The sequence below is a fragment of the Sabethes cyaneus genome, chromosome 2 (genome assembly GCF_943734655.1).
Source record: "Sabethes cyaneus chromosome 2, idSabCyanKW18_F2, whole genome shotgun sequence".
Lineage (NCBI taxonomy): Eukaryota > Metazoa > Arthropoda > Insecta > Diptera > Culicidae > Sabethes > Sabethes cyaneus.
Window position 1 is genome coordinate 241706098 of NC_071354.1, and position 24986 is coordinate 241731083.

The following is a 24986-nucleotide window of genomic DNA, read 5'->3' on the forward strand; positions in this document are numbered from 1 at the left end:
TCTTTTGCTAAGAAGTTTGGGAGAAAATAAGTTAAATTCTAGTAAATGTTAGTTATTCGTTTCTTTGAAAGGCTTAATGAATAAAATTAAATAACGTGATTATTCGGTTATCATCATTTTGCATTGAAAGCTATAATTAATAATCAATTAGCTGTGTGTCAAGAAGATCTACAATTTCACTCTCGAGTTTAGAAGAAAGTTCGGCGACTATGAAAATCTCATCATCATCGCTTGGTATGGAACTGCAACAAACTAAAACGCGAATCTGTTACGCTTAGGCAATATTAGTATCAATAATTATTTCGCAAGATATAAATCGCAACATTAGAGAGCAAATCATTTCCAGCTGTGCTGGCGGGGCGGTGTGAAATTTAGGAAACCATTTCAACATTTTCCTGTTCCACCACTGGCACTGGGCTGACTGATTGGGGTGAGGTGAAACTATGCCTCGAAACAACACCGCCGCAGCGAATTGGATTCGTTTTGTTACTTGGCAATTGCAATCGGACAGTCTGCCAATCAGAAATCGTGTAATTAATTGTCTGTTTTTTTTTGTGCCTCTAATAGTGATGGGCACCGAGATAAACCGCCGTTCACCATTCGCCAGACACCCGAAGCTCAAGGCGACGACGACAGCTAACGGATGTTTGTGTCACAAATCACCCACCGACGGACGAAAAACACGGTGTTAGCGGCCAATGACATGACATTGATAACAACATCACCACCGGTGGTTAACTAATTTTTTTTAGTTGTTCATAGAGGGAAATTGCTCAGGTTATGTTCTAGTTTTAATTGGAATCGTAATGGTACAAAGCTGTGTGGACTTTGGTTCGCTTGTAAATGTGAACAAGTTTGAACCTCGTAACAATGATCTGCGCCAGTGACACGGCGTGGCGGGCCGGCAACTTGAAGCAATAATGCAAGCGCATGATTGAGACTGTAACCGCATAAAAGACTTTCCTGTTTCGCATTGTTTAAGGTTTCTCCTTTTCTGTCTAATAGATGACTGCAATTCAAGTAACTATCTATAGAGAGCAGTAAGTTTCAGATGCTGTAAGTGCTTTTCTGCGTAATCACAGTCTTTTACCTAAGGTGAAACCATTCATTAGAAAGGTACACTGCAAACCAACTGCTCTAATTTTTCTAAAATAAGAAGAAAAATAAACACAGTTTGATTTACCGAACTTTGTTAATCAGCTGAATTGTTGCAATGTAAGAAAACAGCATTATATTCTAGAGGGTAGAAGATAAAGATTGACAGAACCGTACTAACTAGTAAAAAAACGTGAGCCTTGCATTGTTAGCACGAAAAGTCTTAACCATGCGAGTTTTCGTGCGTGCATCTGCGTGCCACAATTTGCAATACCTACACCGGGCATGCTCAAGCGGCCATCAAACGGTAACATGTTTCCATTAACAATCATTTGCAGCATCTTGGGTGGTACAGTTTGTGAGCATTTCAAATTGTACGGCCTTTTAGCGTGCATCACCCTTATTATGCTGTACACTAGCGATTATGTGACCACGAGTTTGCAACCGCAGCGGCATACAATCAAAATGCATTTTATATACGGCGTTTTCGAAAGTCATGCGTACCTTGAAGGGGGGTATGACTTCCCGTGTATGTTTCAAAGATTGTTAATTATTACCAGCCGTGTGTTGTGTTAGACGTCGGCGCCGTGGTATCGTGGTGTGACTGATTAAAAAATAGGATTGGAAATAAACAATAGTTTTTTTGGCGGTCACTATTTTCTCAGTTGCGTACTATTAAACCGAAAATTATTATTTTATCTCATGCAATTTTACACTGCATGCATTTTTTGATTTTGTTAATAGTTAGCACTTACTACGCTTTGTCTTAAAAATATTTCGTTTTACACAATCGAAGGGGAATGGTGTTTTTAAATGTCGTTTACATTAAAAGTTAATTGTGAGAAAAACACCTTCCAAACGCTGTGTGATTTGCACAACACCGAGTGTGACCAAGTATATGTTGAATATAACTTGGGGCTTAGGCATTACATTTTTTTACTTGCTTTAGTGGCGACGGTCTGTTATCGATCCTACTCCGCACCAATTCTGGTCCTTCATTACTGTCCAGTACTGGGCTGCCATTCTCCAATCCCTTCAAACACTAACCTCCTCGACAACGCACATCCAACCAGATACGGGGTATGCCCCGGAGTCTACGGCCTCTTCTTGGTTGTCTAGTCGACGGGCATTCTGGCCACGTGCCCAGCCCCGTTCCTTTCCACGATTACCCAGCGTGTTGCACCTTTCAAAGCAACGTTGAATGGCAGGTGAGCGAAAGCATACTCTTTTTTCAGTGCGACCAATGTCATGAAAGCAGAACTCGTCCAGCTTCGTACAAATCAATTCAACTAGTTTGAGAGAAAACCAGGTTCTTGCAATATTTTCCACGACCCATACCGTTTAACTGAATCGTTCGCCACCTTAAAGTCAACAAATAGATAGTGATTCTGCAAGCCGCACTCCCAGAGTTGGTACCAGTAATACTTTCCTCGACTACAAGCAGGTAGCAAAGTTTATGACGATGGGATTTTGTTGTAACAATGGAGGAATTGTGTGCTTTTGGTAGATAGGCAGGAGAACATTTTTGATGCATTCCTTCCTGGAGTCCTCACCGTTGATCGTGCCCGTTGTGAAATACGAAGAACATTTCAATCTACACGAGCGTAGTTCAATTACTGAGTGGGACTCTAACCGACACTCTCTCGGTTTGCACCCAAGTGTTTTGATAATTAAACTATCAGTACACGATACCCTATATCAGATAATCTCATATCTAGTTTCGATCATTCCAGTCTAATCATTCGGGGTGGAGCGCATGGAGTGTGCGTGCGAACTTTCAGACATTTCGTTGTCCATCATAGCGCATCGATTGGTCTTTTCCAGGAGAAGGTTATACAAGATCCGTGACCTTTTCTTTGATGAGATTTGCTGCGCAAAAATGGTGCTCGTTATTTCTTGGAGGTTCGGATGTTATGTTTTGATATTTTGCACAGCTCATGGGAGTTTTATTCCTTGATCTCAAAAAAGCATTCGATACTATCGATCACCAAATTCTGCTTCGTAAGCTCGACTATTATGGAATCCGAGGTGTCGCCAATCAGCTTTTGGAAAGTTACCTCCGTGGCCGAATTAAAAATGTCGAGATCAACGGAATAAAGAGTAGTCTCTGCAATTTGATAGTCGGTGTACCGCAAGGAAGCAATCTAGGTCCACTGTTATTCCTAGTCTACATAAACGATATTACCAACCTGAATCTACACGGGAAACCACACTTGTTTGCTGACGATACCTCTGTTTCGTATCCTGGTTCTAATGCTGACGAAATAATGTTCGAAGTTCTTCAGGAAACAAAAAAATATGAGTACCTTGGGCTTATATTTGACTCTTCGTTGAAATGGAAGCATCACATTGAAGCAGTGTCGTCTAGTCTAGGTTCAGTCTGTGTTTTTTTGTGGAAAACATCCAAATTACTTCCACGTAAATAGCTACTAGTACTGTATCATGCATTCTTTCAGTCCAAGTTGCAGTACCTTATTTCGATATGGGGAGCTGCAAGCAAATCACAGATGATGTCGCTTCAACGTCTACAAAACCGTTGTTTAAAGGCTATATACCAAAAAACTCGTTTATACCCGACAATCCACTTCTACAGCGAATCTGATAGATCTGTACTGCCGGTATCAGCGTTACGGGAGTTACAATGCGTAGTACAAATACATAGTATGTTGTAAATACGCCCCACGCGGATCGATATCTCAAGTCACAATTGACTCCAACACCCTCTCCCAGCCAAAATTCGAACATACGACGACTGGCTTATTAGGCCAGCGTCATACTTCGAAGCCAACTAGGAGGCTTTTCAGCTGGCAGGTTCAGCTACTAGCTAGCATCATATTTAGTGAAACGAAGGGCGATTGGACGAGGAATCATTCCAGCCGTGTAAATATCCAGAGATAGACGGAATTGTGTCAATCATATTTCAAGAGAGTAAACACCTTGTTATTCCGTTCATCCTCCCTCTTTGTCGGGCAAACCCTATTTCTAACAGCTCTATTCCAGAAGAAGCAAGAAAATAAATGAGAGTGAAGGAGAAAAAACCGAAACCAGCACTAGGGAAATCGTGACAAAAACTGAACGAACGAGATAGAAAAACAGGAAAAGTGCGAAAGGGAAAGAAAAAAATTGGCATGAAAAAACCGAGATAGAATGGAAGGGAATAAGGGACAAAACTAAGATAAATTGGGGAAAATGAGAACACTGAACAGAAAGAGATAAAGAAAGAAAAAGAAAAGTAGAAAAATGAAAGAAAAGAAGAAGAATCCATAAAGGACATCAGGATAAACTGGACAGAAAAGAAGAAAAAATAGGATAGAAAACTAAGAAAAGAAAATGTGTTAATATGGGAGCAAGAAAATGGAGCAACAAGAACAGCAAAAGAGGAAAGTGAAGAATAGCGAGAAAAAAATGAATATGGAAGACAAGAGGGCTAAAACGGAAAACAAAAACAGATGAAAATGGGATAAAAAGTGAAACAAGACGAAAACCGGGAACTAAAAGAAGTCGAAATGTGACAGAAAATGACTAACGAGATAGAAAAAGAGGAAAGGCGAAAAAAAAGACGTGGAAAACGGAGGACTCAGGAAAAAGGCAAAACATGGGGTAGGCAAGAACAGAGAAGGAACGGAGAAAGCGGGCAGAAAAAGGAAAGACTAAAAGGAAAACGAGCTAAGAAAGGAAATACGAAACAGAAAACAATAGAAACCAAAAAGAGAAAAGAGCAATAGTGAGAGAGATAAAAGCAAGCTGATAAAGGAAATAAAAAAACGGGAAAAATCAACCTGGATATAGAAGGAGAAAAAGGGGACAAAAAAAACGGGAAAATGAGACAGAAAAATTAATGAAAAACGGACTAAAGAAGAGGTAAAATGGAAGAGAAAAAGACGAAAACGGTTCATAAAAAAGAGAAATCGGAGAGGAAAGTAAAAAAAGGGAGCCAAAAACAGAAAAAACGAGGCATAGAAAAGAAGAGAAAAACGGAACGGACGAAGACGTAAAATGAGAAGTAAAGAAGAAGAGTTGGAAAAAGATTAAAATTGGAAACAAAAAAAGAAACAATTAGGAAAAAAATCGAAATGAGAAAAAAACAAAAATCAAGTAAAAATATGAGGAAAAACACAACTGAAAATAAGAGAAAAAAGCACAAAAAGGGAAAAACGGAACGAAAGCGAAATCAAACACTAAGTGAACGGTACTGAAAAGGAGAAAAAATGGAAGGAAAAGTGTAAATACGAACTGGAAAGAGAAAAAATGGAACAGAATGAAGGTAAAGTGTGTGAGAAAATAAGACGATAAATGTCAATTGTAACTTCAAGTAAAACTTCGTGTCTATGTTCGGTTTGAAGTAAAAAATGAAATTCATATTATTCCAAATTCAAGTCTAATTTTTTCCAATTTCAGTTTCAATTTTAAGTTTAATTTCAAATATAATTCTGAGCCTAATTTCTAGTCTAACTTAAATTCAATTTATGTCGAATATCATGTCAAATTTTAATTACAAGTTTAAGTTCAATGTCGAGTTTAATTTCAAATCCAATTTCAAGGTTAATTAAATGTCTCATGTCAATATCATGTGATTTCAAGTCCAATTCAACTTTAGTTTTTAGTCCAGTTCCAAGTCTAATTTCTAGTCCAATTTCAACTTTAATTCTAAATCCAATTGCGAAACAAAAGGCAGTAGTTTTCAACCAAACCGGCCTGAAATTTCTGAATTTATGAAAGGTCGAGTGCCTCACGTTTTGTTTATGTCTGGGCACGCTAGTGGACATGAAATTAGACCTGAATTTGAACTAAGTTTTACTTATTTTACTTTGAATTAAATTTGAAATAGTATTTGGAATTGGACTTGACATTTTATTTGAAAATCATTTCACATTTGGAATTTTTGTTTTACATTAAATTTAATAGAGAACGTGTGGCACGTGCCCCAGTATGCCCCAGCCTGGGCACGCCAATGATTGCCAATCCACTGATTTCGAACGTAAGCTTACCTATTCATCACCATCGTTCAACGTTATTGCACTGTGCGCTTTCAATAGCTACATTCCATTGACTGACTCGTGTGCTGGCAGGTTGAACTGTGCCTAAAAGTTCGCATCATCATCATCATCAGCGAAAAGCAGCAAACAATTTTTTTTATCTTACCAAACAGGTGTTTCAAATGTTTCACCCAAGTTGAGCTCTTTATTTTTTTTTGCTCGAGCCAATGAATGGTTGCAATATGTTGAATTAGTTGATCTTGTATATCTACTACAACACTATTCGATGTGGAAGCCACACCAAATCGAGAGAAAATAAAATAATCCAGTTATGTATGGTAAACCCCTTCGTAAAACCGTCCGTTTTATCGACCTTTCGGCGTACGTACTATCCGGAAAGCGAACGTGTATGTTGTTTTACTAGTTACTCTGCTTGAGCTGCCACTCTACTAATCACCTTAAACCGACTTTTGCTGGAATTATGCAAATAAACCGCTTCTGTGGCTTCTCTGGAAAAGCCAACCTACTGATATGTAAATGTTGTATACATTTTTTACGATGAGAACCCGTGGCTACTGTAGTTCTAACGGAATTTGAGAAAATTTTAGTGCAGCAATTTATTGCTTCGTAAATTGGTCAAATGTCGGACGGTAACTGTAACCTTGACTTCTGCTGTCACTTTGACGCTTTGACTTGGTTCAAACGCTGGCAATTAGCAACGCATTAGTTGCTGCTGGTAGATGGACAGTGAGGCGTCCTTTGCAGCATTTTGTTGTGCACTATCGTTTGTCATGGGGTGGCATCGGTGTGTACTAGGGTGGCACTATTACTAAACAATGGAAGGGATCAGTAACCAAACGTTCAAATAATCAGTTTTAAACCTTTTATGAGGAGGTTTTTATGGCTTAACTAAAGGTTGCTTTCTCGGTTTTCCCACCCTGATGAAGGCCGGTGTTAAGCAGAGCGTGGTTCCCCTGCTACGGTCACCAATAGCGCACCGTGCAGGTCGTTGCGCTTTCCGGTCGTAATCATTTCTGATGGATTCAGGTACCACCTACCAGGCTAAATATGACGTGTGCTGATAGGCAGAAATTTTTGCGGTCAACAAGGTGAGGGTTCGCTATGCTTAATGAAAGTGGTTTTGTTTTGAAAACTGTGTTAAAGCGTTGGACACAAATGAGATTGCGTAGGGGATACTCCATTATTTAGTTTTTCCATTATTTGTAGAATTTATTCGGCATTTAAATGAACTCGTTTATTATTTATGATATATAATATTAAACATAATGAGCTACTTCAACTCAAAAGGTAAAAAGCCTAAAGTAGCACCCAATATGAGCGTGCGGGAGAAAATGTTTGTATGTATAAATATTATGAAATTTTAATAGCAAACCTGTAAACAATTTTTGTTAACTAAGACGAAATTTTGAATGTAGCTAAAATCACAAAGCATCTGGTTCGAACCTGGGAAAGTTAACTAATCAAATATTACTATTCGCTGCCTAATGGTTTGAAGATATTGAGGCGTGCTAATCCAAACTAGCTGCTTGAAGACAAATATTTGTGTTCCAGTCAAGGTCCAGCTAAAACATTAAGCAAAAGTCATTATTGCTGGCTACAACTATCTTTGCGATGAGGTTGTGCTTGCTTTATGTGGACAAACCACAAATCTTTAGGTAATCGATACATCATAAAATGAATACCTTTATAAAATTTCATAAACCCAATATTTATTACTTATTATAGTATTTAATGGTCTAGTCAAGTGTTTGCAAGGATAGCTACTTTACATCGCACCGTGGGATGATACCCAAATCTAGGTGGACAAAAGTAATTACGCTAAAACCGTTAGTCTAGGTATACAATACGTTCGGAGTAAATTTGTCATTTAAATTTTCGCATTTTTTGGTGTATATAATATTAGGGTGCCCATCATAGTAAGCGAGTGCAAAATATAAACTTTTTTATGGCTTAAGTTAATTGAATAAAATGTTCAGCAAAGTTAAAGAACATTAAGTTTTAAGTAACTTTACTTAAGAAATGAAAGCTGTATCTCTTGTGGTTGATGGGCTGGAGATATTTAAAATTTTTTGGTCGGGGTGGACCTAAAAAATACGTTTTTTCTTTATATCTACTTTAGTGTTTATTTCTCACAAATCATGCCTTCTAAGCACTTTCACATGCATAGAAAATATACATTTTGTTTGAAGGAATCAAGTCGCTATCTCTTTCGGTTCTCAAGTTACAGGCATTTTTTTTCCAAAAAAATGTTTTTTTCAAATGTCAAAAGCCCAAAAGCAGCTAATCAAATTTTGTATAAATGTTTAGTAATATATTGGTCTCTAAAATTAATTGAGATTACATCGATACAGATCGGCCCTTTTTTGCTACTCCGTATTGAATATTGAAGTAAAAATTACCGTTTTACTTACCACAATTTTTACGTAAATAGAATGGATTAAAAAGGCAGTGAATGCAGTGGCCTTTTAACCCAATGCCCTTCTGGCAAAAAAAAAATGGATTAAAAAAGCGAAAAAGCTGATAAAACATTGAACTTAAACTTGCTAAATGCCATCGGACGAAACAAGTAATGATTAACGCAATATGGCGGGTAAGGAAGAGTTCCACATTTGAATGTTTCCAACTAAGTTTTAACGTATTTGGCAACGTGATGTCGCGTGTTGTCATGCTGTACAATCACTATTTCGTGTCTCTGCTCGTATTGTAACCATTGTGTGCGCAGCGCTCGGCTCAATCGCATCAATTGATTTCGATACCATTCCTCAGCGATGATTTCGTCGAGCTTTAAGAGCTCATAATGCACCAAATGCAAAACCTGATCATCGAAGCGTGAATATTTGATCGGAAACTACCTGAGACGACTACAACGCATTACTGAGCAGTCCCAAAACTTTCTTATCCTTGAGTTACTGAAATTAATTCATTTTTCATCGCTCATCCCGAAGCGAGGAAAAAATTCTTCCTCTTTTAGCGCTGGAACAGTTGTTCACAGACGAAAACGTCCTTTGGTTGCAAATCATAAGGAACCCAAAGTACTTGCTTTTGAATGAATCCAGCCACATGCTGGAAAAGTGCTAGCGCGTAAGTCCTACAGCAGAAGCAAGCTGTTCTTGCGTTCGGCGCGGATCTTCATAGAGCAATGCCTCCATTAAGGACATCTAACAAGATCGTCTTCGAAACGCTTTGGTCTTCTTTCACACGGATGGACGTCAAAATCGAAATCATCGTCTCTGAAGCGACGCAACCAACGTTCTAAGCCGTTTAGAGCACTATTTGTGCTACAGTACAAATGATTCTAACAAAAATATAATATAATTGTGGTGCCAGTTGATGTTACTATCAAAGTTTGTTATATAAATATGTTAGAAGAATTTGTGACACATAAAATGTTTTACAAAGTTTCTGTCTCGCTCTTTTACTTTGCTATAAGTGCTTTGTTACATTTTGGTTATGAAGCAGAACAGAGGGCTGATTTTTGTATCTATTTTTTGTTTAATTATAGACACTTTAACAGCTTGGATCTTTCATGACTTTTGTGGGGTTGAGATTTGAACCCAGGTCCTCGGCATATAAGGCGTGAATGCTAACCACGAAAAAAGAAATTTATATCTCATATTTTTGTATACAGTGGGATTTCGATTTTGGCATGCCTCGATTTTGGCAACAAGTATCCGTTTTTGGCAAAATACTTTACTTCCAAAAATATGCTAAAATATCAGTCAATTTCCGCATACATAGTTTAAACAAGGATGGTTCGATCACTTTGACTCAATTTTGATTCATTTGACAGTACCGTCTCAGCTGAGCAAAATTTGACAATGTGATGTATGGGACATTTGTAGAACTTGTTTTTACTTACATTTTTACTGAATCAATTTTTGCCGTAAAAGAACGTTCATTTAGTCACTAAAGAGTTACTAGCATTGTAGCGTCGTAACTACAAAAGATACAGCAACACTTTATTCAGCAAAATTGTAGATAATAACTTGTTCTATAAATGTCTCATACATATCTTTGTCAAATTTTGCTCGGCTGAGACGGTACTCTCAAATGAATTAAAATTAAGTCAAAGTGATCGAACCATCCCTGGTTTAAATGACGAAAAAATATTGCCCTAAGTGTGTTCATAAAAAATTGTTTGCGGTCATAGAATGTTTCGAACAATAATATTTCTATTGCCGTAGGTTTACGTCTTACCTCAGGTCGCCACAAACTTATTTCCACCGGACGGATAGCTCTTGGCAGATTTTGTGAACAAAAAGAGGTTGCAATCGTTGATTAATAATATTGTTCAATTTTTTTCATATCAAGAAAGGGTCTCGATTTTGGCACGGTTTCGATTTTGGCAACATAGATGAAACGCATTTGTTGCCAAATTCGAAATCCAACTGTATTACTTTCGAACCTATATGCTATACCTGTGTGTTATCGACCAAACCGATTATTTGAGAACAATATTTGAAGAATCTATTACAGGAGCTTTATTTTTACATTGCGTTGCAAGTCTTTTGCCGGTTCCTCGAGGTATTGCACCAATTTAACAAGCTCAGTTTGGTCGTCATTCGCTTATCAAGTGAAAATCACAGGGACTTATTAGTTACTTGCGGGAGTTCGAGCAGGCTTGAAATTTCTGCGTGAATGCGAATACTGTTCAAGTTAAGATAAAGAACTTATTTTTTGTAGAAACATAGAACTTGATCTCATTCGGAAAGCAATTCGTTCTAATTTTTATTTGAATATGTTTTCCGGCTACCTCGGCTTCCTCACAGGAAGTGAATTGTTCAAGTACTTTTCGCAGAAATAGAGACCGTTGTCTTGCAAGGTATCAATCGGATGCGGTTTTGTGGCGTAAACTAGATACAAAAAATAGTCCAGCGACGTTAAATCGCATTATCTTGAAAGCCAACTTACGGGTGCATTGTATGCCACGTTGAGCCGTCTTGTTGAAACTACAGCTACTCACATTAACGGCACTTGATTGTGGTATATACAAGTCGGTGAACGGTCACCATTAACTGTTACTTGGGTTGTGCGATTGCAAGTCCACGCCCTTTCGGTTGTCGTTCGAATATTTATATTGCTCTCAACTACTGCCGCACCCTTATATTAAGTAGTCTAATATCTAATTTTGTTTTATTATCCCAATTGTCATTCCCATATGCACCACACACTCACCTCCGGTGAGTGACGGTGGTGACAATGCATAAATTTGCCGGTACGACGTCGGCAACAAGACTGTCTGTTTCTATCGCACTGATAGAGTAGTCATTCTATATTCTTCTATCTTCTCAGCGGCAGAAACAAAGATCAATCATTCAAAAAATAATATCGTCGCCCAGGCAAGTCTGTGGTGCGTACCGTGACCGCTCCTAATTCTGCGCAGCTCCTAATTCTGCGCATTTTTCTTTATATAAGTATTTTTTAACATTGTGCATAACTATGATCATTGCGTTATTTTTTTATAAATGTCTGTTGAATATTACGCTATTATTCACAAATGGGTCATAATATTTGAGAGCGAAATAATTTAACGTGAAACTGAAAGTATTTTACATGACAGAAAACATCGTCGTTAGCACCAACGCTAAGATTGTCCTTCTAGAAAATTAACAAATTTATGATCTAAATTCTTTGCAATGATCAAATTACCCAGCATAATTAGAAAGAATAATTAGTTTTAGTCATGTTTTAGACAAAAAGAGTGATTGCATGCATTGCTTTCCTTAGAAAGATGCGATTCAATAATGCGCAGATTTAGGCACAGATTTTTTATTCATGTTCCAAATTCTGCGCAGTAATGTATCCTACGAAGAAATCGCGAAAGAATACGCAACCTCACCCAAATGGCTGATGTATAGAGGCATGAAAATTCAAGTAGAATCTTTAACTTGCATTGATTGGCATTCTGTGCTGTGTCGCGGGGTCCGAACCTACGAGCGCCAATTCATGAAACCATGTCTTCTATTTTTTTTAATGTCCAACCTCATGGGGCTGTGGGGAAGTGGTTTCTACATGAACACACATTTTTTAGTATTAGTTTACAGTGTAATGTTCAGTATGCAGAAAACCCGAATCAGTTCGCCCTTCCCGTTTTCGAGAATAAAATATTTAAAATGATAACAATATTCCTTTGCCACCCGCACAGCACAAGAAGGCCGGATCATGGATTTAATTATGGTAATGACTAATGTCGGATTTTTTGGTGTGCTTTCAGCGTATAAAGACATAAACAGCACGGCAGGAGTATTTATTTTCGTTTTTTGGGTGCGCAGAATTAGGAGCAAACGTGCGCAAAATTAGGAACATGGGCAAGAAAGTGCGCAGAATTAGGCACCGTGGATAAGTTTTCAAAACGAAAAATATACTCAATTGTTGGTCGACTTATAATTCCCATATTTTTTACCAGATATTATAGACCGTAGCACTACACGTTGAGGCTATCCACGTTGTTAATTTAAATCTAGAATACATAGAATAGCGGAAGAATCATAAAAATGTCTTAACTGCGCAGAATATGGTACGTTCACGGTACATGGAATAACAGAATTGGGAAAATAAACTGTTAGTGTTTTTGGACATATTAAATTATAAATGGGTTAATCGCAGATGTGCCTGCATACAACTTGCAAGTTTATTTTGAACTTTCATTCGTTTAAAAGTCATGGTAATCATGAATACAGAGAATAGCACATCTTTCTGATACTCCTCGGGACAAACTGGCTGTTCAAAGGTTTCTGAATATTTCTAAAGCGATAATATGGGGATGTTTCTCCAAAAATTTCAAGGTTCCATTGCTGTTTATTGAATCTGGTATTAAAATCAACCCTAAAAATTACATCGATAATGTTTTGCAGAACCATCTGGTTAACCGCAAATATTTTTGTCCCGAAATTTTAATTTCTGGCCCATAGTGCGTTGTTTGGGGTGTATACTATCATGTGTTATTATGGTCTCAATGATCAGCTCTTTTATTCGGAATACACTGCAGAGTTTCTCGTTTGGCAAGCTATCTTAACCTGCATTTTGAACAGTGATCCTTTCGTAACTTCTGGATCTTTGGACCAGGCAATGTGCTAATATGTAAATGTTATGTTTCAAATTTTTGCAAGTGTATACCTAATTTTATTCTACTCAAAATGAATTTAAAATAAAATTTTAGCAAAGGAAATATCTTTTTCTCTGTGTGAAAGATAAAAACACTCCTGAGCTTCCGCTTACAGTATGTAAAGCGCTCCGCTCGCAATGATTGCGGTATGATACAGTAGGTTTATCTATTTGCTACCGAAGCACTACACCGGTGGTGGTGTCAACAAAGGGGAGAGTTTTGCATGTTTTCTTGTTGACTGAAGAGTCACTCATGCTGATAGCGGAGCTATTCAGTTTCACGAAATATTCACACCGTCACACTTATTCGCACACCAACGTGACGGTTATCGCGGTTGACTGGCTGTGAAAAGGTTTCCTGAGACGAGCTCGCAGCATGCCCATACGTACGTACTTACATAGTTGCAAACATATGCGCCGTTCGCGTGACTAATAGAGTCACCCTACGAGGCGCGTGTTGCGCTTGGCTGGAGACGGCAGGAGCAGAGCAGCTTTGCGCGGAATGCGGCGGAGGGTTGTAATTTGCGCACCACGCCACACCTATTGTTTCTGATTCAATTAACTGAAGCATAACGATTTTCCCATCAACTTTTCGATACACAGTAGCATCACTCGATGAGGCTCGATCGTCGCTGTCGATTCCTGCACAGCACAGTCACACCGACCGGGTCGGTTGCACAGCCGTCTTTGCAAGACGATCGCTGAGCCGATGCGCTGAGCAAGGTTGAGAACTGACCTGGTTTTCCGTCGGTATGTATGTACGTGGCGTGCAACCGGTGACGATGATGTACCGACGAGATTCAAACAGTTATTCAATTTTCCGAAAAAAAAAATAAAAATAAAATGCAAAATCGCCGAAAAGAAATTACTTCATTGCTCCTCCAGTAGTGCCTGGTGCAATTGCTATTTCTCTAGTGCAATAGTGTGCGAATAACCGCTGTAGTGAAAGCTGGGAACATTCTGAAACTTGATCGATAAAGTGCAAAGATGGAAGAATTCTGCAATCGTTCAAGATCCAAATTATGTTTTTAGGATAGTTGTTAAGTTTGATATTTTTGGTAAGAAGTTAAAAATGTGAGAATCTGAAAAATTATCAACTTGATTTTTACCTGATGATAGAAGTCACTTAACTTGTGGCCCAATCCCAGCAGCAAACTAATCACCGGTTCCTCGAAGGAAATGATTTTTTCTTTTTCTATTTTACTACAAGAAAGGTTAAGTTCATGATATTTTCACTTTATCTCTATCTCTATCCATCTATCTTGTTCAACTGAATGTAAGAGCATGCATGTGGCTCAAAATATCACAACAGCATCAGTGAACCATCGCAAACAACCTTGCAGGCTTCTTCATTATTAGGAAACGGAGTGTAGAGCGAAAGTTTAATCAACTCACCGCGCCGACAAATTGGGCTCTTCGCCCGATATGTGATGATGAATAATAAAATAACCTCAGTCGATCCGCTTAGGAGTGCGGTGCAGTCTTTCTAACATCGTGGTCCATCCCAGGGATTTGAAAAATTAAATTTTCCAAGAAAGATTTACATCTCGTTGGACAGGCTGTTGACTTTCGGAACGAATCAGTAGCCTTTTCATTGGCTTCGTTGAAACGGTTGCAATAACACACATCTGAAAAAAAAAGCGCAACCACTTTTTAGGTAGCAATATTTATCGCAAATAAAGCCAATATATAGCCAAATGGATACGGCTTCGATTGGTAGTGATACCAAGAAGAGCGAGAGATCGATGGTTGATGGATGGATGATGATGATGATTATGCATGCTATGCATATAGTTGGCGATAATCGGGGGCAACACCATCGCATCGGCGGTATCGAATAGTATCGTAACTTCAGCCAGCCAGCGGGGAGGTGATCTTTTTTCGCGTAAAGTAAAGTTCGGTTTAGTTGCTGCTCTCGGAACTGCCGTTAGTACGTTGCTGGATCCGTGCGACGGTCGGTCGCGTTTTCCATTTCCTTTCGCTCGAGACAGTTGAAGGGCTTTTGAGTGTTGTTTTTTTGTAATGACTAACCGGTGGCAGTTCGATGCACAGCTGATGGTGGATTATTTATGAAAACTATAGTTTTGTGTCAACAGTTGGAAACCTGAAGCTGAAGTTTCTCTGCAGTCGTGATTGATATCGAAATTTCGAAGCAGCGTGAAAGTTTTGCCGATAATGAACGGGTGGACCCAGCTAATAAGTACTCATTTTGAACAAGAGCAATAGTGGTATATCCTTTGATTGACATCGTGAGGCGTCGTGAAAGCACGAGTCGCGTAACACGTCGGGTTATTAACCTTCTCAATACTAGGTATGGACTATGTGTTTCGATTTTTACATATTTTTTTCTTCAATTTAAAGAATTTTTTTAGAGACTTTAAACTTTATTTTTTTTTACACAGAAAACGTGAAATAATTTCTTTGACATTATTTTCCGAATAACTCTTTAAAATATTTTGCGAAGGAAAGCTAAACCGTTTTTCTCAGCAGTCTCTAAGACAGCAAACCTTCCTATATTGCATAGCAATAATTATAGCATAGTCTTCATAGTGATATTGGATGGCGTTACTTTAATTGAGGATAGAAATGCCAGCGTTTGTATCTTTGCAGCAACATCCCCCCACCCGTAAAGATAAGTTTTAGACTCAGTTTTACTTACGTCTAATACCGTCAGCTTCGAAGTGGGTCGACGGTACAAACCTCCAGCCATCTGCACCACGGTCTGTGGTATGCGTTAATCTCGTCCGATAACTATCTGTAAAATCATTCCAGTAAATCCAGCCGTTCGTGCTGCCAAGTCACCGGGCTCAATCGTCTTGGTCTCTCCAAACTACTTGTTTCGTCTTGTGAGGGTCGGAAAATATTCTTGCACCCAACGAGACCAGAAGTGATTGAGATTTTGCTGAATTAGATCCCAGGAGTTTTGTGAGCCATTCTTACAGAATCCGACGCGTACACGGGTGGCTGTTAGCTGCCACTATTACTGACGAGTAGGAACTGGTTCGGTGTTAACGCTTCCTGCTGTACTGAATCTAACGGCAGGTGATTCAGCGTCCGGTCGAACCAAAAAGATTCGCATAGAATTCCTCGCATTGGTATCGTGAAGAAGGAATTCTGCATAACATTGGTACAGAATAGAACCAGAATTCTTGCATGAGGAACTTAATGTTTTACCAACACGGCAGGCTAAGAACAATTATTGTCTGTACTTCCGGTGCTTCGAATGTATCTACGCCATATTGTGTTCGAATGTTTATGTTTGAGACTTGTCATTTCCTAGGAGTTCCCGGAGTCCCCCAAACATGTCCAGATATGACCAAACCTGACCATAGATAGCAGGTTTGGCTTCCGTTGATCTAGCTATTGATTCTAATGTGTTTTAAGGTGTCGCAAAATAAGTTTTTGTTCATGGACGAAACTAGTCACTTGTCTGGGTGTTCCCGGAATGACCTATTTTATTTTTTAATAACGGTATTTTGAGCACCGTGACAGGAATACCCTCCACAGCCGCTATTAATTTTAACCGAGGGATGGAAACGTATTTCAGCAACGCCACGTTTGCCTTAGCCGAAACCAATGCGCACTGCGGGGTCTCAACAGGACCGATAACATGGAAATAAATTATTGCTGAATAAGCTAGTTTTCGATGGATGGATCACACGTTTACCCTGCATCAGTTACTAGACAATTTCCGGCAGTACAGCTTGCAGACGCATCATCTGTTTGTGGACTTTAAGGCGGCGTACGATTCAGTCAAACGAAATGAGCTGTTGCAGATAATACTAGAACATGATTTTCCGACGAAACTAATAAATTACGCTGATTCGTGCGACGCTGAACATGTCAAAATCATGCGTCAGAATAGTGAATGAGACCTCAGCCGCTTTCGTGACGTTGGATGGACTGAAGCAAGGGGGTACACTGTCTAATGTGCTATTCAACATCGCCCTGAAACCTCACATGCTTCTCGTTTTACGGGTATCTACCGTCGAGCAGTGGAAGAGACTTTGATCCCTTCTAAACGGGTAGCAGCGAAATTAGGACTTCACACCGTTAAAAAGAAGTACATGGTTGCTGGCATGGAACATGGAAGTCCAAATGGTGTTGGTGTCGAGGTGGAGCTGGATGGAGAACGATATGAAGTAGTGGAGCAATGCATTTACGCTCGTGACATTAGACAACGATGTAAGCCGCAAAGTTAAACGACGAATTTCAGCCACGAATCGGACTTTCTACGGATTATGTGGTCGGTGTTAAATCAGACCGAACCAAGTCGCAAAATTTAAAAAAATTAGTTAATAACAGCAAACGATTAAGAATTTTCTAAGCTACATTTTACTCTAATCAGACTACAGAAATGTTGCAAAAAGCCAGAGTTATGAGATGATTTAGAACGATTGATATGTATAAACCATACAGAACAGCAAAATTTGAACGCGGTTTTCTCGAAATCAGAGTTGTCACTTGGTTCGGTCTGACTTAACACCGACCATGTAGTCAGCTGGAATTCCGTAGTTTGCAAATTCGCACAAAATTGGTGCTCCACAAAACACTAATCCTCCCGGTGGCCCCGTACGGACATAAATCATGGACGCTAAAGGAAGCTGATCGATGAGTGCTTGAGGTTTCTGAGCGTAAAGTATTGCGATCAAAACTTGGTACAAAATGGAAAATGGAGTGTGGCGCAGATGCGTTAACAACGAGCTGTACCAAACGTACAAATATATGCTGATATAATGAAGGTAGTGTGGCGTGACAGGCTGCAGGGCGCTTGGAACCTTTCCAGAATGCCCTACGAGTGAACCAGGAAGAGGCCGTAGACTTAGGGTCAAATCCTGCACTCGATAGATGTGCGCTGTCGAGGGCGACACATGGTCAGTTGGTCACCGCTATTCTATATTTCGAACGACTTGGTATTTCGAACGAAAGTTCTTTCGAACGAAATTTCAAATGGGTAAAATCAAAATCAAATGGGTAAAACATCTCGTTCGTAGCAAGTCGAACGAAATAAAGACTCGTTCGAAATACAGAATAGGGGTGGGTGTTCAAGGGGATTGGAGAACGGTCGGCCTATCTCGAAAAATACTGGCGAACCATAATTCGTTCGGCGCGGGATCGATAATGAACCGTCGCCAATAAAGTAAAGTAAAAGCAAAGTGAGCCTCTTCGCTCGCATCGCAGAAAGTGTGTACCTCTAGGGAATCGAGATTGGTTCGCTTCTGAAGGTAGCATCTTGGGATCTGGATGCCGTCCAAATTATCAAACAAGTTCGTCCAGCTTTTCCGTGGATTAGAAAGTTGGTCGGCTGTGCCAGCGCCAGCGGGTTAAAAAGCGACATGATTTTTCCAAGATTTGCCTCTTTGTTGGCCGTGCCCCCAAAGCATTTGCTTTAAGGGATTGTTGTAATCGTGCCTGTGGCTTTGTCTCTGCAAGCGACTGTCGAATTCTCATAGCTGCTAAAGAAGAAAGGCCGATCCTCTGGGTCACCAAAAAAGTCTAGCAGATCGCGGGGTATGATTTGCCTCGCAGCTAGTTGTTCGTGGGTTGGGAGAAATAACCGGTGGCCGGTATGGGAAGGTTGCTCCCCAGGGTGACGATTTTCAGGAACAATCTGTGATTTTGGTTGCCCTTGGTTTGTAGATTTAAATTAATCGGAGGTCTATATAAAGGGTGTCCCACATCAAATTGCACCACGGAAGAAACGCTATAGAAAATTACCTAGTTGATCGACCATTTTCAAACTTTCAGGCGTTAAAATATAACCCATTGGTAAGCTTTTGACATATTTATTTCATTCAACTTCAATACCATAACCGTATGCTCGCAACTCACGCTTAACTCCACTCATAAGGTTCTGTACAACATCTAGCTGCATCTTCTTTTATACGGAAACCCACTTTTCCTTCATATCTTCCTCAGATTTGACCTTCTTTGGATGCTTCCGTAGTCATTCCGTAGTCTGCTTCATATTAGCCCAGTATTTTTCGATTAGCCTTAGTTTCGGGACGTTAGGGGGGTTCATGTCCTTGGGTACGAAAGTGACCTCGTTGGCTTCGTACCACTCCAGGAAATCTTTTGAATAGTGGCACGAAGCTAGATCCAGCCAGAAGATTGTAGGGCCCTCGTGTTGGTTCTACAGAGGAAGCAGACGCTTCTGTAGACACTTCTTGAGGTAGATCGTTTACACGCCCGGTAGTTACGGACGGCGCACTCCGTTTGCGACACGAGCATATCGCTTGCCAAACCATATAACCATGAAAAACTTTGAAAGTTTCTGCATCCCTGCTTCCTCTGGAACATCAAACTTGTGTTGAGCAGTGAAGTACAGTAGCCCCGGAAGCTGCCGGAAGTCCGCCTTGACGTAAGTCTCATCATCCATGATGAGACAATAAGGTTTCGTCAGCATCTCGGTGTACAGTTTCCGGGCCCATGACTTTCCCACCGTATTTTGCCGTTCGTCACGATTTAGAGCCTTCTGCACTTTGTACGTATGAGTCTCTTCCGGTCCTGAAATCTCTGAACGAAAAACAGATTCAACTCTTTGGCCACATCCCTAACCGAAGTATTGAGACTCCGCCTAAACGCTTCCACGTAATGCTTATGATCCTGATCACTAATAGAACATCTATTCTGACCGCATTTCTGATAGAGAATTCGATGCTCAGAGATTCGTAGTAACGTTTAATCAGACGACACACTGCTTTTCGGGTGACGCCATTTTTTCCAATTTTTGAAAAGCTGACTGCGATGAAAATGCAGTGTAAACAATACAGTCTAAACTACTTCTATCCAAATTTTCAAGAGAAAATACCCAATGGGTAATTTCCTACAGCGTTTCTTCGGTGGTGCAATTTGATTTGGAACACCCTTTACCCTTTCTTTCCACTCTTTCCCCACCATTCCCAAAAATTTTCATTACTTTCCCCTACCGTCCCTCCATTAATTGTAGAACCATCGTTCCAAAAGAACCTTTTCATGCTGAGATTTTGTGTTGAAAATATTATGTATGAATTAACCAGAGAAAATTAATTTGCTGACCTTTCTTCTGGTGAGTTTATCCATCAGGATAATCCCAAGTTTTTCAAAACATTTTTTACTATCCATAGTGAATTTTTAATAGCTACTTTATTTTTAATAAATAGCTCTATTGGAAGTAGTGAAATTCCATCGTTTCCAGATTCTATACCATGCAAAATTTAAAACCGTAACTAACACCAAATTCACTTTTTCTTGCTTTCGTGCCATCGTAAGAGAACCACAATAATAAAATTGGTGGACAAGACACAAACACGTATCACTCTTACAACATTTAAGGATAAAAACAATATTAACAGAAATTATTTCTACCTACGCGTCGACCGGTTTCAGGCATTCTAAGCCTATCATCAGGACGATGCCGATGTCCAACTGATTACGTATTGTTTATCTGGTTGTATCCACGTCGAAGAGCGGGAGAAATTGTTAACTTGATCTCACTTTTTTGCCAATCCAAAGAGAGGGGAAATTATTGGTGGATCATCTCCATTCATAAGAGGTTTCTCTGCATTGGCGATACACATTGATTCCCATGCATTGAGCAGTGAAACCTTCTTAATGGTTCTGATTAATTTCGCACTCTCCCAATTTATTTTATGCCATAATTCTTCACTGTGCGCTGCTACACTAGAGTCACATGATCGACTGTGCTCCACGGCCTTCCTATGTTCCCTCAGTCTAATTTTGAATTTGCGACGTGTTTGTCCAATGTAGATAGCGGGGCAATCTTGGCATGGAATTTGATATTTTCCAGATTGTTCCTCAAGCGGGTTTTTATCTTTAAGGTTGCACAACATTTCTCGTATAGTGCAGCTGCTTTTGAAGGCTGTCGCAAATCCATGTTGGTGAAGGATGTTTTTGATCGAGTTTGTAATAGTTGGATAAAACTGTAGGCTGATCCTAACTTTCTCATCGCTGTCTGGTTGAAGAGTTGTTGCATTCTGTCGGTGTCTTTTCCGTTCATGTTTCCGCAGGATTTTGTTCACAAAGTTGCTGTCATATCCATTCTGTTCGGCGATTTTGTGTATTTTCTCCCTTTCCGCATCAAACTCTTCTTTTTCCAACGGTATATTGAAAAGGCTTCTTTTTCAACCGTAAGTCTGATCGAGTCTTGTTTCGAGTTCAGTAGGTTGAGCGTTTGTGACAAATAGCGTTCCTTCACCAATGCAAACACATCGTCGACGTACCGCTTCCAAACCCGGGGGAACATTTTGTCTTTTTGTACCTCGGTCTCAAAATCGCTCATGCTTCCCATGCTAAGGCCAAAGTTTTGTTTGTAAAACTTCCCGCGAAACATGAACAAGTTCTGCTTCATACACAACTGTGCCACAGTTGCAATGCAATGTGCAATGTGGTTCGAAGGGACTTGTTTTCGTTCTAAATGTGCACGTAAGCTTTTTAAGGCGTCTTCAACGGGTACACTGGGGAACAGAGAAGCAACATCGAACGACACCATGATCTCACTGCGTCGTATTTCGAGGTCTTTAATCTGATCTACAAGTTCTAACGAGTTTTTTACACTCTTGCCGTGAGTCACAGGATATCGTTTGATCTCATCTACCAGCCAAGCCGCCATTTTCTCGGTTGGTGTACAGATGTTTGACGAAATTGGACGCATAGACAGTGGATTCTTATGGATTTTGGGTAGGCAGTATAGTGAGGCGACCTTCGGGTTTGGTACATAAAGACGTCGCTCAAGCTTTTCATCCCCCATTAGCCGTGCCACTTTTTGTCGAACAACGTTAGCCTCGTCTATCATAGTGTTGAGAGGATCTTTGGGTTTTCCATTTTTGAATTTACACTCTTCGTACGGACCTTCATTTATCATGTCGAGTACGCGCGAGTCGTAATCGTTTTTATCCATGATCACAATTGCATTACCTTTATCAGCGCGGGAATAAATCACGTTACGTTCTTTAAGCTGTTTGATAATATTGGCGGTATCAGCTTTGACACGGTTAGTTTTCACCTGCTTATTTTTGGCACGCACAACACACTCTGCGATATCGTGACGGATAGCTGATTTAGACGGAAGATCCTGGTATTGGACCACACTTTCAACACTATTTATTTTAACACCAAATTATATGATTCGAGAAAACTAATTTTCGGTCTGCAATTTCTCGGAAAACTGACTCGGAAGAGACCAAAATCTCTCGACTTGGGAAGATGCTCATTATTTCTGTATTCATCAAACTTCTTAGTTTTCCAGAAGAACAGTGGTTTCAAAGTTTGGTTTAAAAATAGATCCTCATGATATCATCTGCGCCTATTATACTTTGAAAATTATTCCGTTTAAATAGAAACCTTTCTAAACCCGTTGAAAATGAACGTGGTGTTAAAGCATTTTGTGGAGTTTTTCTCGTTGCACAGAATATTAGCTGACCCGACAAACTTCGTATTGGCACAAATTATACTGTGTTGCACATAAATCGCGAATCTCAGATGACCTTTGTCACAATCTCGAGTTTTGCAAGTTTCTAAGGAGTTCAACCTTAGATGATTCATTTTGGCAGTTACGTAACTATGAAAGCATGGGTAGTTTAATATATAAATTTTCAATTTTTCTTCGCAGTAAGTAGAAAACAACTTCCCCAGCCAGATAAAATAAAGCGGATAGCATTTAAATATTCGCCGTGATTGTATAACATTTCCCGAATACCATTTTGCGGAAAACCAATTCTTGGTTGACCATAATGCGGAATATAGTGTTTCGCGGCATACCATTTCCATACCATTAAGGTTTCCCTAATCCAGCAACTGAATTTACTAATGGCGAGTTCGTTAAAAAATACTGTTGACTGTTATCAAAGAACAAACAAACAAAACTAATCGTTTTTCCTTTTGCAATCTGCCCATCTCTACATTGCAGATATTGTTCTGCACGCTGAACTCGCACAAGGTCGACATGAGCAACCTGCTGGGCGGTCAGATCGGTCTGAACGATTTCATCTTCGCACACAAAAAGGGCCGACCGAAGGAGGTGGAGATTGTGAAGTCCGAGGACGCCCTCGGTCTGACCATCACTGACAATGGAGCAGGGTATGCGTTTATCAAACGAATCAAAACCGGAAGCGTTATCGATCGAATTCAACATATTCAGGTGAGTGCTGTTGTGTTTATTGTTTCATCATTTATTTTACAATTTTTCCTGTAAATTTTAGGTCGGTGATCACATCGAGAAGCTGGATGGAGTGAATGTGGTGGGCAAGCGACACTACGAGGTAGCTCGTATGCTGAAGGATATCCCAACCGGGTCGACCTTCACGATCCGGTTGGTTGAATCGATGAAAAGCGGTTTCCAGGGAATTGCACCACGCAAAGGAGGCGCCAAACAAACGAAGCAAGGCTACGGAAGCGGCAAGGAGACGCTTAGGTTTAAGTCGAACGGTAATGCAGCCATCGAAGACGAGGTACGAGACTTTATTCACTTTTTGTGTTGTAAACAATTGAAACTAACTGCATTTTTTCTCTCGATAGCACGACGACGTCACACAGTGTGGAATAGATGCCATCAATTCCCTGCTAGATTCGTTTATGGGAATCAACGACACCGAACTAGCGACACAAGTGCGTTTGTGTTAAAGTATGGTAAAAAAAACAGTAAATTTACATCAACTTTTTAATCTACACAGATCTGGGACCTAGGGAGCAATAAAACCAACTCGATGGACTTTGCCGAAGCGATCGACGCTTCCGATCTGGAAGCGTTCGGTTTCACCGACGACTTCATCATCGAGCTGTGGGGTGCTGTCACCGACGCCCGGCAAGGGCGTCACAAAAGATAAGCCCCTTTCGAGCAGGGGGAATAACAACACCAATTGCCTGTGTATACTTGAAAACCGCCACGTATCCTACTTACTATTATACACTTACCTATTTGTAAACGATAACTTAAAAATCACCGTGCTGCTGCTGCTGCTGGTAGGTTAGAACTTAGAAGAGATGCTCGGTTCGGAAATTTAAACTTCGCTTGCTTGCGCTGCGGAAACCGATGGCTGCAGGTGACTTGACCTGGTTAATAGCATTTAAATACATTCGTTTATGATGAGAAACAAGATCAAACAATAGCTGTTTATTTCGATGTAGTGAAAAACATTCTAATTCAAAGCAAGACTTGAGTGTCGATAATGGTGATTATTATCCATACGGAATGTGAAGCAAGTGATATGAGTAATTTTAAATGATTTAATCGATTCACGTTCAAAGGTGTATTTACAGACAAAAAATAATAAGATGGACGATTGAACCATCCCGCATACGCAGAACCTGAGTCAAGTTGAGAAATTGAAAAAAAAAGTGGTGTTATTTTAGCAAAAGAAAAACTGTACTGTTAAGCTTTGTGGTTAAGCAATGATTAAGACTATTGTATAATTAGAAATTTATCAATCAATAAAATTGAGATTTTGTTTCCGAGACAAGCTCTGCGAAGAATTTAGTCGCTCCAAGAAACGTGAAAAATTTAGTTATTCACGAGATGAATTATGGTTAGGAATCCCAAGAAGGTTATTGGTTTTATTAACCATGTAGTACCTAATTGGGGCACAGTCTTACAACCTAGCTCAACTCCATCAATGGGTATGAGTAATTTGTAAACTGTGAACAGCAATCGGGGCCAGCTACAAAAGACAGTCTTCATGCCTGTCGCAAAGGCATTTTTGAACCCCTTGAGGCATACAAAAAAATGTCTGCGCTGACAAATTTTGGCCAGGATTCAAAGAGCAAAGTGCCTATATATTTTACACCAATAGTCTA

General features: G+C 39.7%; 1 protein-coding gene across 4 annotated transcripts in view; it reads left to right on the top strand.

Moving 5' to 3' along the window:
• Positions 1-24720, top strand: part of LOC128734559 (PDZ domain-containing protein GIPC3) — a 45848-nt gene extending 21128 nt beyond the window's left edge. For all 4 annotated transcript variants that reach the window (XM_053828817.1, XM_053828818.1, XM_053828819.1 and 1 more), the window contains 4 exons: positions 23104-23334; positions 23396-23644; positions 23712-23801; positions 23867-24720. In XM_053828817.1, the coding sequence (XP_053684792.1) occupies positions 23104-23334; positions 23396-23644; positions 23712-23801; positions 23867-24019 (723 nt within the window). In that variant the 3' untranslated portion in view covers positions 24020-24720. The remainder of the gene's footprint in view (positions 1-23103; positions 23335-23395; positions 23645-23711; positions 23802-23866) is intronic.
• Positions 24721-24986: the final 266 nt, after the last annotated feature.